The sequence below is a fragment of the Chenopodium album genome, chromosome 12 (genome assembly GCF_948465745.1).
Source record: "Chenopodium album chromosome 12, dcCheAlbu1.1, whole genome shotgun sequence".
Classification (NCBI taxonomy): Eukaryota; Viridiplantae; Streptophyta; class Magnoliopsida; order Caryophyllales; family Amaranthaceae; genus Chenopodium; species Chenopodium album.
In genome coordinates, this window is record NC_137845.1 from 14,810,775 (window position 1) to 14,822,553 (window position 11,779).

The 11,779-nt window shown below is 35.7% G+C and overlaps 1 protein-coding gene across 1 annotated transcript; it reads left to right on the plus strand.

Moving 5' to 3' along the window:
* Positions 1 to 203: 203 nt before the first annotated feature.
* On the plus strand, positions 204 to 710 carry LOC145570947 (uncharacterized protein At5g01610-like). The gene has a single exon (XM_081630063.1). It carries the CDS (start codon positions 204 to 206, stop codon positions 708 to 710), a length of 507 nt encoding a protein of 168 aa, XP_081486189.1.
* The last annotated feature ends 11,069 nt before the right edge of the window (positions 711 to 11,779 follow it).

The following is an 11,779-nucleotide window of genomic DNA, read 5'->3' on the forward strand; positions in this document are numbered from 1 at the left end:
TTAGTACCCCTTCTAATAACATCCCTCAAGTAAACACGTCAATTATCACAATTTCCACCAATATTATTGCATCTTTTGGCACATCAATTTAGCCATATGTTGCATCAAATTTCCAACTAAAGACAAAATTAACACCCCAAAATACTAAAACTTCTGTAGTACCAAATCTAAATTCACAACTTCTTCCACATTTCACAATAACAATGGCATCTTCTTCTTCAATCCTCCTCTTCCTTGTCTCACTCATCACCGCCGTTGCCGCCATAGATGACAATCTATCAGCCTACGAAGCCTTGGAAACCTTCAATTTTCCAATGGGTATTCTTCCAAAAGGTGCTTTAGGGTATGAATTGAACGAGAAAACTGGAAGTTTCAAGGCATTTTTAAATGGGAGTTGTAGTTTTTCATTAGAAGGGTCTTATCAGCTGAAATACAAGCCTACAATTAGCGGGTTTATCTCAAAAAACAAGCTTACTAAACTTACTGGGGTTAGTGTTAAGGTTTTCTTCGTTTGGTTGAATATTGTTGAAGTTAGAAGGGCTGATGATGAACTTGAGTTTTCTGTTGGAATTGCTTCTGCTAATTTCCCTATTGATAATTTCGAGGAGTGCCCGCAATGTGGGTGTGGATTAGATTGCGTCAATCATGTTCATAATGATCAGGTTAGGGTGATTAATGATGATATTAGGTCTTCTGTTTCTTCGATTTGAGGGGTTTTGATTTGTGGGTTTGTTTCGTTTTGGGGTTAATTTTAATGGGTTTTTTTTTGCCTTTTGTTGTTGGATCTTGCTGTGATTAAGCTAGAAAGATTTAAATTAACCCTTGTTGTACGTAAATTTGGATAACGAGAAATTATGATCATAAATCTGTTTTGCTTTAATTTTTTGTGCAGTTTTTAATGGTTGGTTGACTTCATACTTTGTGAATGTGTTTATCGATTGCTACTTTGTTAGTACTGAATTACCAATAGGTACTTGGATCAGTTGGTAAGCGGCTGTTTGGTGAGCTTCCCCCGGTTCATTTCCGAATTAGTCGGAGTCTAGTAGGCTTATGTAGTACGTTCCTACAAATAATCCTTTTGTTAATAAAGAAACAGGAATGATGTCAAACCTTTTATCAAAATATGTTGTGATGCTGTTTCTGATGTTATTTAATCATGAAACTTATTAAAATATGATTGGGTTTGATTGAATTGTTGAGTAATCACTCTGCTATTGAGGAAGAGGAGTAGGAAACTATTTCTGTTCAGCTACAAATTCACTTTTTTGTAGATTAAGGAACAAGATTGATACTGTTTAAATCTTGAATGAAAGATTATTTTGTGCTGTTTTTGATGTTCTTGATGGTTGTAGACTTGGAGGTGGAGCGGGATAAGGGTTACTGCTTTCACCTTGTAAGAAATTGTAATTAGCTATCAATTGCGCAAGTTTGCTGGGAAAATTAGACATTTGTGAGAGTATGTTTTTCTCCTAGAGGATCAGATTGTTGATAAATCTGATAATAAGTTCTTAACCCTGCTGTCACTTCTTTGGGTTTGGAGGATGTTCTTTGGTTGGAAGTACAGATTCTTTGGAAGCAAGACTTCTAATCCTTGTAATCTTGCATAGTTAGTAAGTACTCGCTGTAGAAAAGATGGAGATGATGCTAGGCATTTGGAAAAAGTCTGATTCCTCAAAACGGAGGACGTAGCTTACTTAGTCTTTCTTATGTTTGAAAAGGAAATTTTCAAAGTTTTTAGAGTGTTCTTAGATTACAAATAAATATTATTATAGACCTGTACACTACTTATAGATAGAAAATTAAGTATGGAGGAGAAGTATGTTTTATGGAGAAAGGGCTACAGCAAGCAAGCTGTCCCCCTTCCTTTGTTGTAGGCCGCACCTTGCCTTACCGCAGCACTGAATGAAATGAGTGGAGGATGGGATTTCTCAGTCATATGAGACCAAAGTCACTACACTTCATACAAGTCTACATCCATTATTTTGGAGTTTGTAAAGGGATAATCAAGAATGATAGGCTTAAAGATTTGTAGTGGCGAATGAAAGGCTTGTTACTTGATGTTTCTTCTTCATCTTGCGGCTTACTTCATGAGGTCAAATAATTTTTCCAATCAAAATATGCAGTTGGCAAGGGGTTTAAATATGTTTTATGGAGTTAGTTGGTGCTATTGCTTATAAGCTTGCTTTCACTTCCCCACCCAATTCCTTTCCATCCTTGAAGCAGTTAAGAGTTCTTAGGCTGTATTGGGTGGAGAAACAAGGTTTATGTGTTTCATTTTTGGTGGTTAAGGCGTATCTTTAGTCAGGATCTCATTTGATATCCCTCATTCATTTTCTTCCTTGTTTAGCTTGTTCATCCAATAAGATTATCTTCGTCTAAAGATAGGTCGGTGCTTAATTTTGTTGAGATCACTTGCTTTTACGCTTTATTAGTTTCTGTAGACAAGTTGGGCATTGCATCTAAGTTTTGCATCTTCACCTCTCCCCTTCTTGATTTACTGTAATGTGTGGTGGGTCTGCTTGTTTGAGGATGTTTGCTATCGTTGGGAGTATCAGGTGGCTCTTTGGATTTAGCTTCCTTTAGATGTGGTAGATTTAGTTCTAATGTAATGAACCTTGCTTTGAGTTAATGGAGCTACTAGTATTATTATGTTTGAATTAGGGGAATAAAGTGAGGAAATCAATTTTCTTTGTTTGGAGATCCATACTCCATCACCTTTTTCCGTTGTTAGAAAGATTTGGAAGGAAAGTGCAAGATCATTCCCTTCAATTCCCTCACCTTCCTTTTTCCTTTCTCTCGCTTTCCCCAACCTTGCCCCTCTTCTCTCCCTTTTCTTCCATGATAGCCATCTAAACACACTTAAGCTACTATATTTCCTTCTTTGCCCTTGCATCAATGATTTTGTTCTTGGGATAGTATCTCAGTTACTATAAGAGCTTATGGAGCTACAGGTTGTTTAGCTGGCGCTTAATAATTAATGCTTCCAATTTTCCATGGTCTCATTGCCAAGGTTTAAGTGGTCAATCTAAAGGTGTTTATCCTAGATGATGAAGCTGTGTTAAGCTAGTTAATCTCAATTGTATACAGGAGCTTTAGATTTTGGCTAAAACATCACATGGACCTGTAGCACTTTTGCTACTACTACCTGTTTAGTTCTTCAATGTTGGTGTTTCAATTTTTCTTTCATAAGATGCTTCAACCATTTAGCTTTTCAGTCTTCAATCCTATAGAGGTTTCAGACTCAAAACTTTAAGCATTTGGGGTGTCAATCCAATTGGTGTATCACCGTATCAGGGTTAGGTCGACTCAGCCTGTGTTTTCCTTGTAACATTTTTTAATTCTGCTCTTTAGTTGCCTCAATCCAAGGCGTTTGAAGTTGTTGGCTTTGCCCATCCTTAAATAATGGACTCTTAATTATCCAGGAATTACTTCCTGTTAAATGTAGAATGCATAGAGCATACATTATAGTCTGTGAGCAATGGATTATTCCCAGTTTAAGTTGCAGGTGAATTTGGTTGGCCTAACATTCTAGGAAAACACAGCAGGGAGTTGAACATTTGTTTCAATTAATCGTGTTTGTTGTATGAAGTACTTTTGTGATTCTTGCTAGTTGCAAAAATCCCATGTCTTTCCACAACTGAAGTTACTTTGAAAAATCGCTGCTACTTTGTTCTGCTTCTCCTCCTTTATGTTCCAAAACTATTCCGCGTGTGTTGTCTGTTGCTAAGGACTCAGATTTTGACGCCCTTATAGAAGGTCTGATTCTGCTGTTCCAGAATATGAATACTAATTAGATTTGTCAAATGTATGAGGTGTTACTTGTACTCTGGTTGTAGTTTACGAGCTACATATAGTGATATACATGCTGATCTTGTTGCGAACCCGAGTTTTCATCTTATTCTACTCTCTTGGCTGTGAGGATAGAGATTGGGAACTTGGGGCATAGATATATACTTCCCAATGTGATTGAATGGTTGGAAAAACATAAGCCTGAATACATAAGATTGGCTAGTGGCTAATTAACGTCCCAGCAGGTTCCATGTGTTGCTGCTGCTGCTGTAATTACATTGTCAGCAGCTAGAATGATGAACCGTGCATGAAATTGTTTTAGGGATACAGTATATGGTTATTAGCACAATCAGTCTTGAAATGAGTTTCAACTACAAAAGGTAAATGATGTAAACTAGATTTGATTTAATGTCTTATGTACTATGGAGTACTCATCAATAAGCCTTTAATCAAGTTAGCTAGTTAGCATCGGCAGGTTGGGTCAATTGTGAATTAGATTATGATTCGGGGTGAAAGTTAGTTGGATAAATTTAAAGTCCTATCCAATTCCAGCCAAATTATTTTTTTAAATCCGTTTTCAAAGATTAAATTTTTAACATAAATCGGATTGAGGATACAGGGAAAAAATTGGAAATATAATTGATAGGTCAATGTTGGGCATGTAAAGGTTATCGAATAGATACAAACTACTTAGGGTTGTTTGACAATCGGCGATTGGCTGTTGGCTGTTGACTTATTTGCTTGGCTTGTTTGACTAGCTGGAAGTATTAGGTGTATGAATTGGCTTTTAAAATTAATTGTTTAACCCAACTGTTTAAAAAAGTGATTGGCAAAATAATTTGTGGTTATTAGTGATAAAGTGGGCCAACAAGCTAAAAGCCAATAGAAAAGCTACTCATATTAGCTTTTGATTTTTGGCGGAAAAACTAGCTTAAAAACCAACAAAAAAACCAATTGTCAATTTGTCATACACCCCCTTAGGGCTTGTTCTGATTGATTGATCTAATCTGAACTTATTGGAGCTGAATTGAACTAAACTGAATATTTTATGAGAGAAGGAAATTAAGAACTGAAAATAATGTGAAGAGAACACACCCTTAGTCTTAGAAATGGATTGAACTTGGTGAAATGTCGAATTGGATTCGACTTTATCCAAAATTTGGAAGGTCAATTTCGATATTTTGACATTGTATATCGGATCTTGTAATTAAGGGTGCAATCTGTATATCAACTTTGGGTCGGGCAATTCATTTGAAGTAGGTGACTACGATCAGTTTTAGTTTAGTACCTAGTTATAAATGTTGAAGAAATAATTGAACACAATTAAGCTAATCTTCTTGTCAAGTGTCAACGGTTTAATATGAGATGCATCTTTTGAGGTTGCTTTTAAAAATTATGGCAATCTAAGTACAGTAGTAATCTTTGCGTGAGACAAAATAATTGTAGTCCCTAAAAAAGGAAATAAAGACAAGATAATTGTAGTGTGATGTTTGGAGTTTGGGAAAGACAAAATAATGGAGATAGTATTAATTCAACCTAGAAAAGCATAAGCCATGTTACTATGTTAGCCACTGTGCTGTAATGTTGTGTTTCCTGGCTGCTAAGAAAGAACAGGGCAAATACAAGTATCTAATTATTGATTACACCAAGTTTTTGAACAAATATCTAGCGTAAATAATTAGGATACTGTTAGATACATAGAAGTACTAAAATAGTCACTACTTTCATACTTTTTCCCAGACTACCAGCCAGGGGCACTCTCCGGGTATTTGATACTACAAATCTACAATACTTGACTAATAAGAGTTGGCTCAAGTGGTAAGCAACTTGATGTCGCTTAAGGGAGGTCTCGGGTTCAAGCCTCACCGTATGCAGAAACTCTTGTTGGGAGACTCACCCACCATAAACCAGGTGTGCTACCCGAGTTGGATCCGGATGTAGTCAGAACTAAGCTCCGGTGAACCAGGTGGGCATCCTAAAAAAAATAAAAATACTACAATACTTGGTTGTTTTTACCTGTTTAATTTGACTAATTACTAAATTGACGCACTTTTATTCCTGACTATTTAATCAAATAAGAAGTGGTCGTTGTAACTTGTACTCGTAATGTTAAATTCTAGAACAATTGGAGAAAACGGCTTAAGCCTTGTGTTGATATTCACGACAACATATATAGGGCAATACAAAGGAGACCAGACTTGCCTAAAACTCCTAAAAGATATACATGCAAAAAATACATATTAACATAAAACCAACCGACTTATATTACTCCTCCTCAAGTTGGTGCATACAAATCATGATTGCCCAACTTACGTAACAAAAATCCAAACTTTTATTGTCCAAGAGCCTTTGTAAGAATATCTGCCTACTCATGATGCATCGAAACATATGAAGTAGAAATATTACCCTTCAACAACTCATCACGAATTAAATGACAATCTACCTCAATATGCTTCGTACAATCATGAAACACCAGATTCTTAGCAATATGCCAAGGCCGACTGACTATCACAAACAACTGCATAGACTTCGTACGACCAACTCCAAGAAAAAACAACAATGCCTTCAACCATTTCAACTCGCAAGTAGCAGCTGCCATGGAACGATATTCGGCTTTGGCCGAGGAACGAGAGACAATATGTTGTTTCTTAGTCTTCCAAGAAATAGGCGAGCGACCTAAAAACACAAGATAACCTGTCAAAGAACGCCGAGTCAAAGGACATGCCGCCCAATCACTATCACAAAACATCGTCAACCGTAAATCCTTCATAAGTAGCAACAAGATGCCTTGTCCTAGACTACCCTTAAGGTAGCACAAGACACGAATAACCGCGTCCCAATGAGAAACCTGCGGATCACTTAAAACCTGAGCCAAAGCATGCACCGAATAACTCAACTCTAGTAGAGTAACTAACAAATAAACCAATCGTCCAACCAATCGACGATACTGATCCGGATGAGCAAATGACTCACCCGAAGTATGTGCAAGATGACGATTTTGATCCATTGGAGTATCAATGAGTTTGCAACCCAACATACTTGCCTCAGTCAAGATATCCAAAGCGTACTTTCGTTGAGAATTCGTTGAGAAAGATACCCTCCTGACTATTAGCAACCACAATGCCTAAAAAATATTTAAGCACCCACAAATCCTTCATATAAAAGCATTTGCACAAATAGACTTTAAACCTCACAATGGCATCATGAGAGGACCCTGCAATGATCAAATCATCGACATAGACAACATGTAAAGATACACTGTTTTGTACATAGCTAAATAGAGAGTAATCAGAATATGAGTTTTTAAACCAAAATTTCGCAGAGCATTAGACAGCTTTGACAACCACTGCCTCGGGGCTTGTTTCAAGCCATATAAAGACTTCCGCAACCTGCAAACTTTGCAGGTATCAGAATATTGTACCCTGAAGGAAATTGCATATATACCACTTTATCCAAATCATCATGAAGAAATGCATTATGAACATCCATTTGATGTAACTCCCAATTTAAAGACACAACAACAATTAGAAAGAGACGTATTGTATCCATTTTTGCAACAGGAGCTAGCAAATGTCTCATTAAATTAACCCCAACAACCTGTCGATTGCCACGAACAACCAAACGAGCCTTGAGACGTTCCACTTTCGACTTGTCTGTGTACTTGATTTTATACACCTAGCCACTACCAATTGTCTTTTTACCGGGAGGAATATCCTCAATGGTCTATGTGCCATTACGCCAACCGATGTCTTTAACCACATCTTTGAACGAAGACGATTCTTTTCCCTTAGCGATCGTCGCCCAAAAACACCCGTGTCTCATAGAAAAACAACTATATTCAAAATGACAAGCTACACAGGAAAAAGGTTTACCAGAAGAATGAGATTGAGGACGAACAATAGTTGATGTAGCAGGGTCTATATTTTCAGTGATTACAACGTTCGTAACACAGTGATGATGCGACGAAGGAAGACGTTTCTCTCATTGACCTCTACCCAAATTATGGTGGTGGCGAATTTCACTTTTAAGGCAGTGGGTACCAAACCACAGCACAACCGAAGGACGGGTCTTTGATTTGAATATGACGAATTTGTTTAAGGGAAGTTCTTGATTTGTCTATTATTAATCCTGGAATCAGCATGTATTTTTTTCTAACATCTTTTAAGGTATAAGTACATTATAAAATTTCGCTCTTCCAACCTTTAGCATTGACCAAAGTTCAACCAAGGGGATGCTCCCAACCCCAAGAGTATGTTGCGATGTTGCCCCCTCCAAAAGTCAACATTAGCTAATGAGCTGGTGAGTAAGGTCCCAAGACAATTTCTTCATACATATACAAGGATTTGTTTGACTTTTTTTCTTCTCGGTTTTATGATATTTTGAAGATAGAAAATCAAAAATAGGAAATAAGAAAAATATGTTTTTACTTTTAATTGTCAAGTTATAAAATTATCATGATTTTAATATGTTTGACCAATTTTAAATTCATACTATGACATATATCATTCCTACTTCAAATTTAATTGTTACATATACTCTCTTAATCTAGAATACAATACAAATTTAATACGTAGTATGTTTTTTATAACGAGGGAGTATTTTTTTTTTCGAGCTACTCCATTTATTCTTCATTTTTTATAACATGTAAACTTTTACATTCTTGTTCATCAATCATCTTTAACCAATTCAAATTCTTCTTTGGTGTATTAAATTTTTTACGCGTATATTTTTTTTACAGAATAATTAAATTTTATATTGGCAAATATAAAATAAAAAACATATTAATAAATTAAAACAGATGAAGTAAACATATACAAGTAATACATAATGTTTGCATAGTCGCGGCATGTTAAGCTGTCAATTGTCAACTACTCGTATGAAGGGAAAATTGGTACACGTCTACTCTATAGCTATTATTTTATTCCTGCCACATTATTAGATGAGTAATTAAAATAGATTATCTATGATTGATTCACTTAATTTGGCCTAATTTAAAATAGTACTACGTCGTATATTGATTTATTGAGAGGTGAGATGAACGGTGTTGTAATGATTCATGAATCATTATCCATAATTTATGAAATTCTTGGACATCAGGAATATTTTTAGGCAATTGTTGCATTATATGATAAGAATATGCTACATAAAACATAATTGTATGATACGTTTCGTCATTGATTTGAACATTATAAGAAAGGAAATAACTAATTGAGTGGGTTTTATTCTGTTATGTAGATATATGGTATTAGTTCCTTCAATTATACCCCCTAATATTCCCGCCCTTTATATAACTGTACTATTTTTTTTTTTGGTTCCACTCGATTCACCCTTTGGGCTAATTCGGATTCGGAGATCAGTTCTTGGTGGTTAGTTTCCAATCTCCTCCCAAATGCTGTTGTGGGGGATCGAACACACAGTCCTTCCTATTAAGTGTAGTCCTAATCACCACTACACCAACAGCCAATTAGTATTTTATATGTTGTTGATTCGGTGCATTTTGTAATGTTATTTTATACGTTGTTGAATGTTTATTGCGTAACTATAAAGTCCTTATACTTTAATAGCTATGAAATAAATTATGCGGAGTATAATATATTCGGTTTCCTGAATTCTATTCAATTACCGTAGCTATGGAAATTAAGAACGTAAAAGGAGACCATTCATATGATTATTACGGAGTATTTCTTTATAGTTTATTTGCACCATTTGAATTATTTAAACGTACTCAGCAACTAAAATTGAAGTTCGTTGTCTAAATTCGAAACTCAAATTCATGGATTCATTGTCCAAAATCTAAAACTCAATGATCAGAATACGAGACTCATTACTGAAAGTCTAAGAATTTAATCGCAAAATCTGAAACTGGACACCAATGTGTGCTACTCATTGTTCAATATATGAGTTCATTGTCCAAATTTTGAGATCTATTGTAAAATAATGCATTAGATTCATTGTTCAATACGGAGTATATGAGACAAATGACCGAAAGCAAGTTTCTTAAAAGATATTTCGTATGTTAATACGAAGTATGTTATACTAGCTCTGGTTCAAGTCACATGGCATAAGAATGGGCAACTTGCACATATAGATTTAAATGAGATTATATTTTAAAATCGGTATGACAATTGAAAGATTAATCCACTAATTTTCATATTTAGTATTAGTCATGTTGTTACCAATATTTTGAAATAAGACAAAAACTTCAACATATTCAACCATCTTCAGACAATAAAATACCCTCAAACACTGATCAGAAAACAAAAACTATGTTTTCCTTTTAGTTTTTGTATAATACCCTTTTACAATTATGAATTAGTTGTTTTCTTCTAGTCCTACTTCCACATACCTTCACTGAAGAGAAATTATAAACTTATACGGAGTTTTTGAAATTCTATTTTTACTGGAAAATATAGTTAGGTCATGTTCTATAGAGCTGTCTTGCTTTATTAAAATCTGTTATGCTAAATTTTGCTCTTCAGACTCAATCTACTCTACTGACTCCTACTTTGCTCTGCTGAAAAGAATAGAACTTTTTTTTTTTTTTTTTTTTTCGTATCTAGAGTTAACGTTACTTTACAACTTTAAAAAGGATGAAATATTATGCCCACTTAAGCTAGCTAGGTTGAATTTTTTCAAAGCATTACAATAAGAGTTTACTTTATCCAATTGTCAAGTCAAAGCATAATTAAAAGAGGAAAATTCTATGAGTACATCCAAAGTTGACAATTCCTATTTATGTACTCTTTCAATACACAAACTTCGTTAGGCGGCAAAGACCTAGTCAAAGTAAATGTGAATTTTGCAAGTGCGCTTGTCTATATATTCGCTCTAAAACTTACCAAGTCTAGCTTTTTTTTTTTTTTTTTTTTTTTTTTTTTTTTTTTTTTTTTGGTGCAAATGAGGGGACAAACCCCGGGAATAAAAACAAATAAAACAAACTAGGCAGAAATTAAACGTGGCAAAGCCACCCCTACACTATCCTCATGTAAAATGCGTCCTAACTCGATAGAAGGGAATTGAATCAACTCAATTTGGTTGTTCTGTACAACTCCATGATTAGCAAGCCAATCCGCCGCCCTATTAGCTTCTCGATACACATGTATGATTTGCACTTGCCAAGAGTTATCTTCTATTAGCTGCTTACACTTCTGAATGATATGGAATCCCTGTCCTCGATTAACATTCTGGTTACTTAGAGCAGCAACAACACTCTGACTATCAATTTGGACTTGTAACATTTCCACTTTCATTCTTAGTGCTAGTTCCAATCCATACTCAATGGCTTTGAGCTCAGCTATAAAAGCATCACATACTCCAATTTTCAGGGAAAAAGCATGTATCATTCTGCCAGTATCATCCCTCACAAGACCTCCCCCTCATGCTAGATCAGGTGAACCCTTGGCTGCCCCATCAGTGTTCAGGGCAAGCCAACCCAAAGCAGGAGCCATCCACTTGATAAGAGCTTCCTGTCTAGCTCTTGTTCTATGCTGATTGTTTGCCTGATCTTCACCAAACACCTTCCAGACTTCCTCAAACTTGGTTAAAAGAAATTGACCCACATCAATAGGATTTTCATTTGCTTTATCAAAGGCCACATTGTTTCTCCATCTCCAAATCCACCAAATTGCAATAGAGAAATATGTAGGCCATATCTCAGGGGAGAGATCATTTCTCACTTGGACTTTAATATTGTTGTACAATCCACTGCTGAAGATTACCTGTGAAGAAATTAGGAGCTGCTGCAGGGCCACCTACTTGCCTCCAGATATCTCTTGCTGTCCTGCAGTTACGCAAAGCATGCAGGGTTGTTTCTTCACTGGTATTACAGTTCACACACCAAGGACTACTAGAAATGCTTCTCTTGACTCGATTTGCATTAGTCATTATTCTATCATGCATAACTAGCCATAGGAACACTCTTGCTCTTTGCTGAACTTTTAATTTCCAAATTAAATTCCAAGCACAGTTAGTTCCAATATCCTCTTCTTTG

Bases quoted from the DNA above. Each gene is read 5' to 3' on its own strand.
- LOC145570947 (XM_081630063.1), top strand. From the start codon at position 204: ATGGCATCTTCTTCTTCAATCCTCCTCTTCCTTGTCTCACTCATCACC.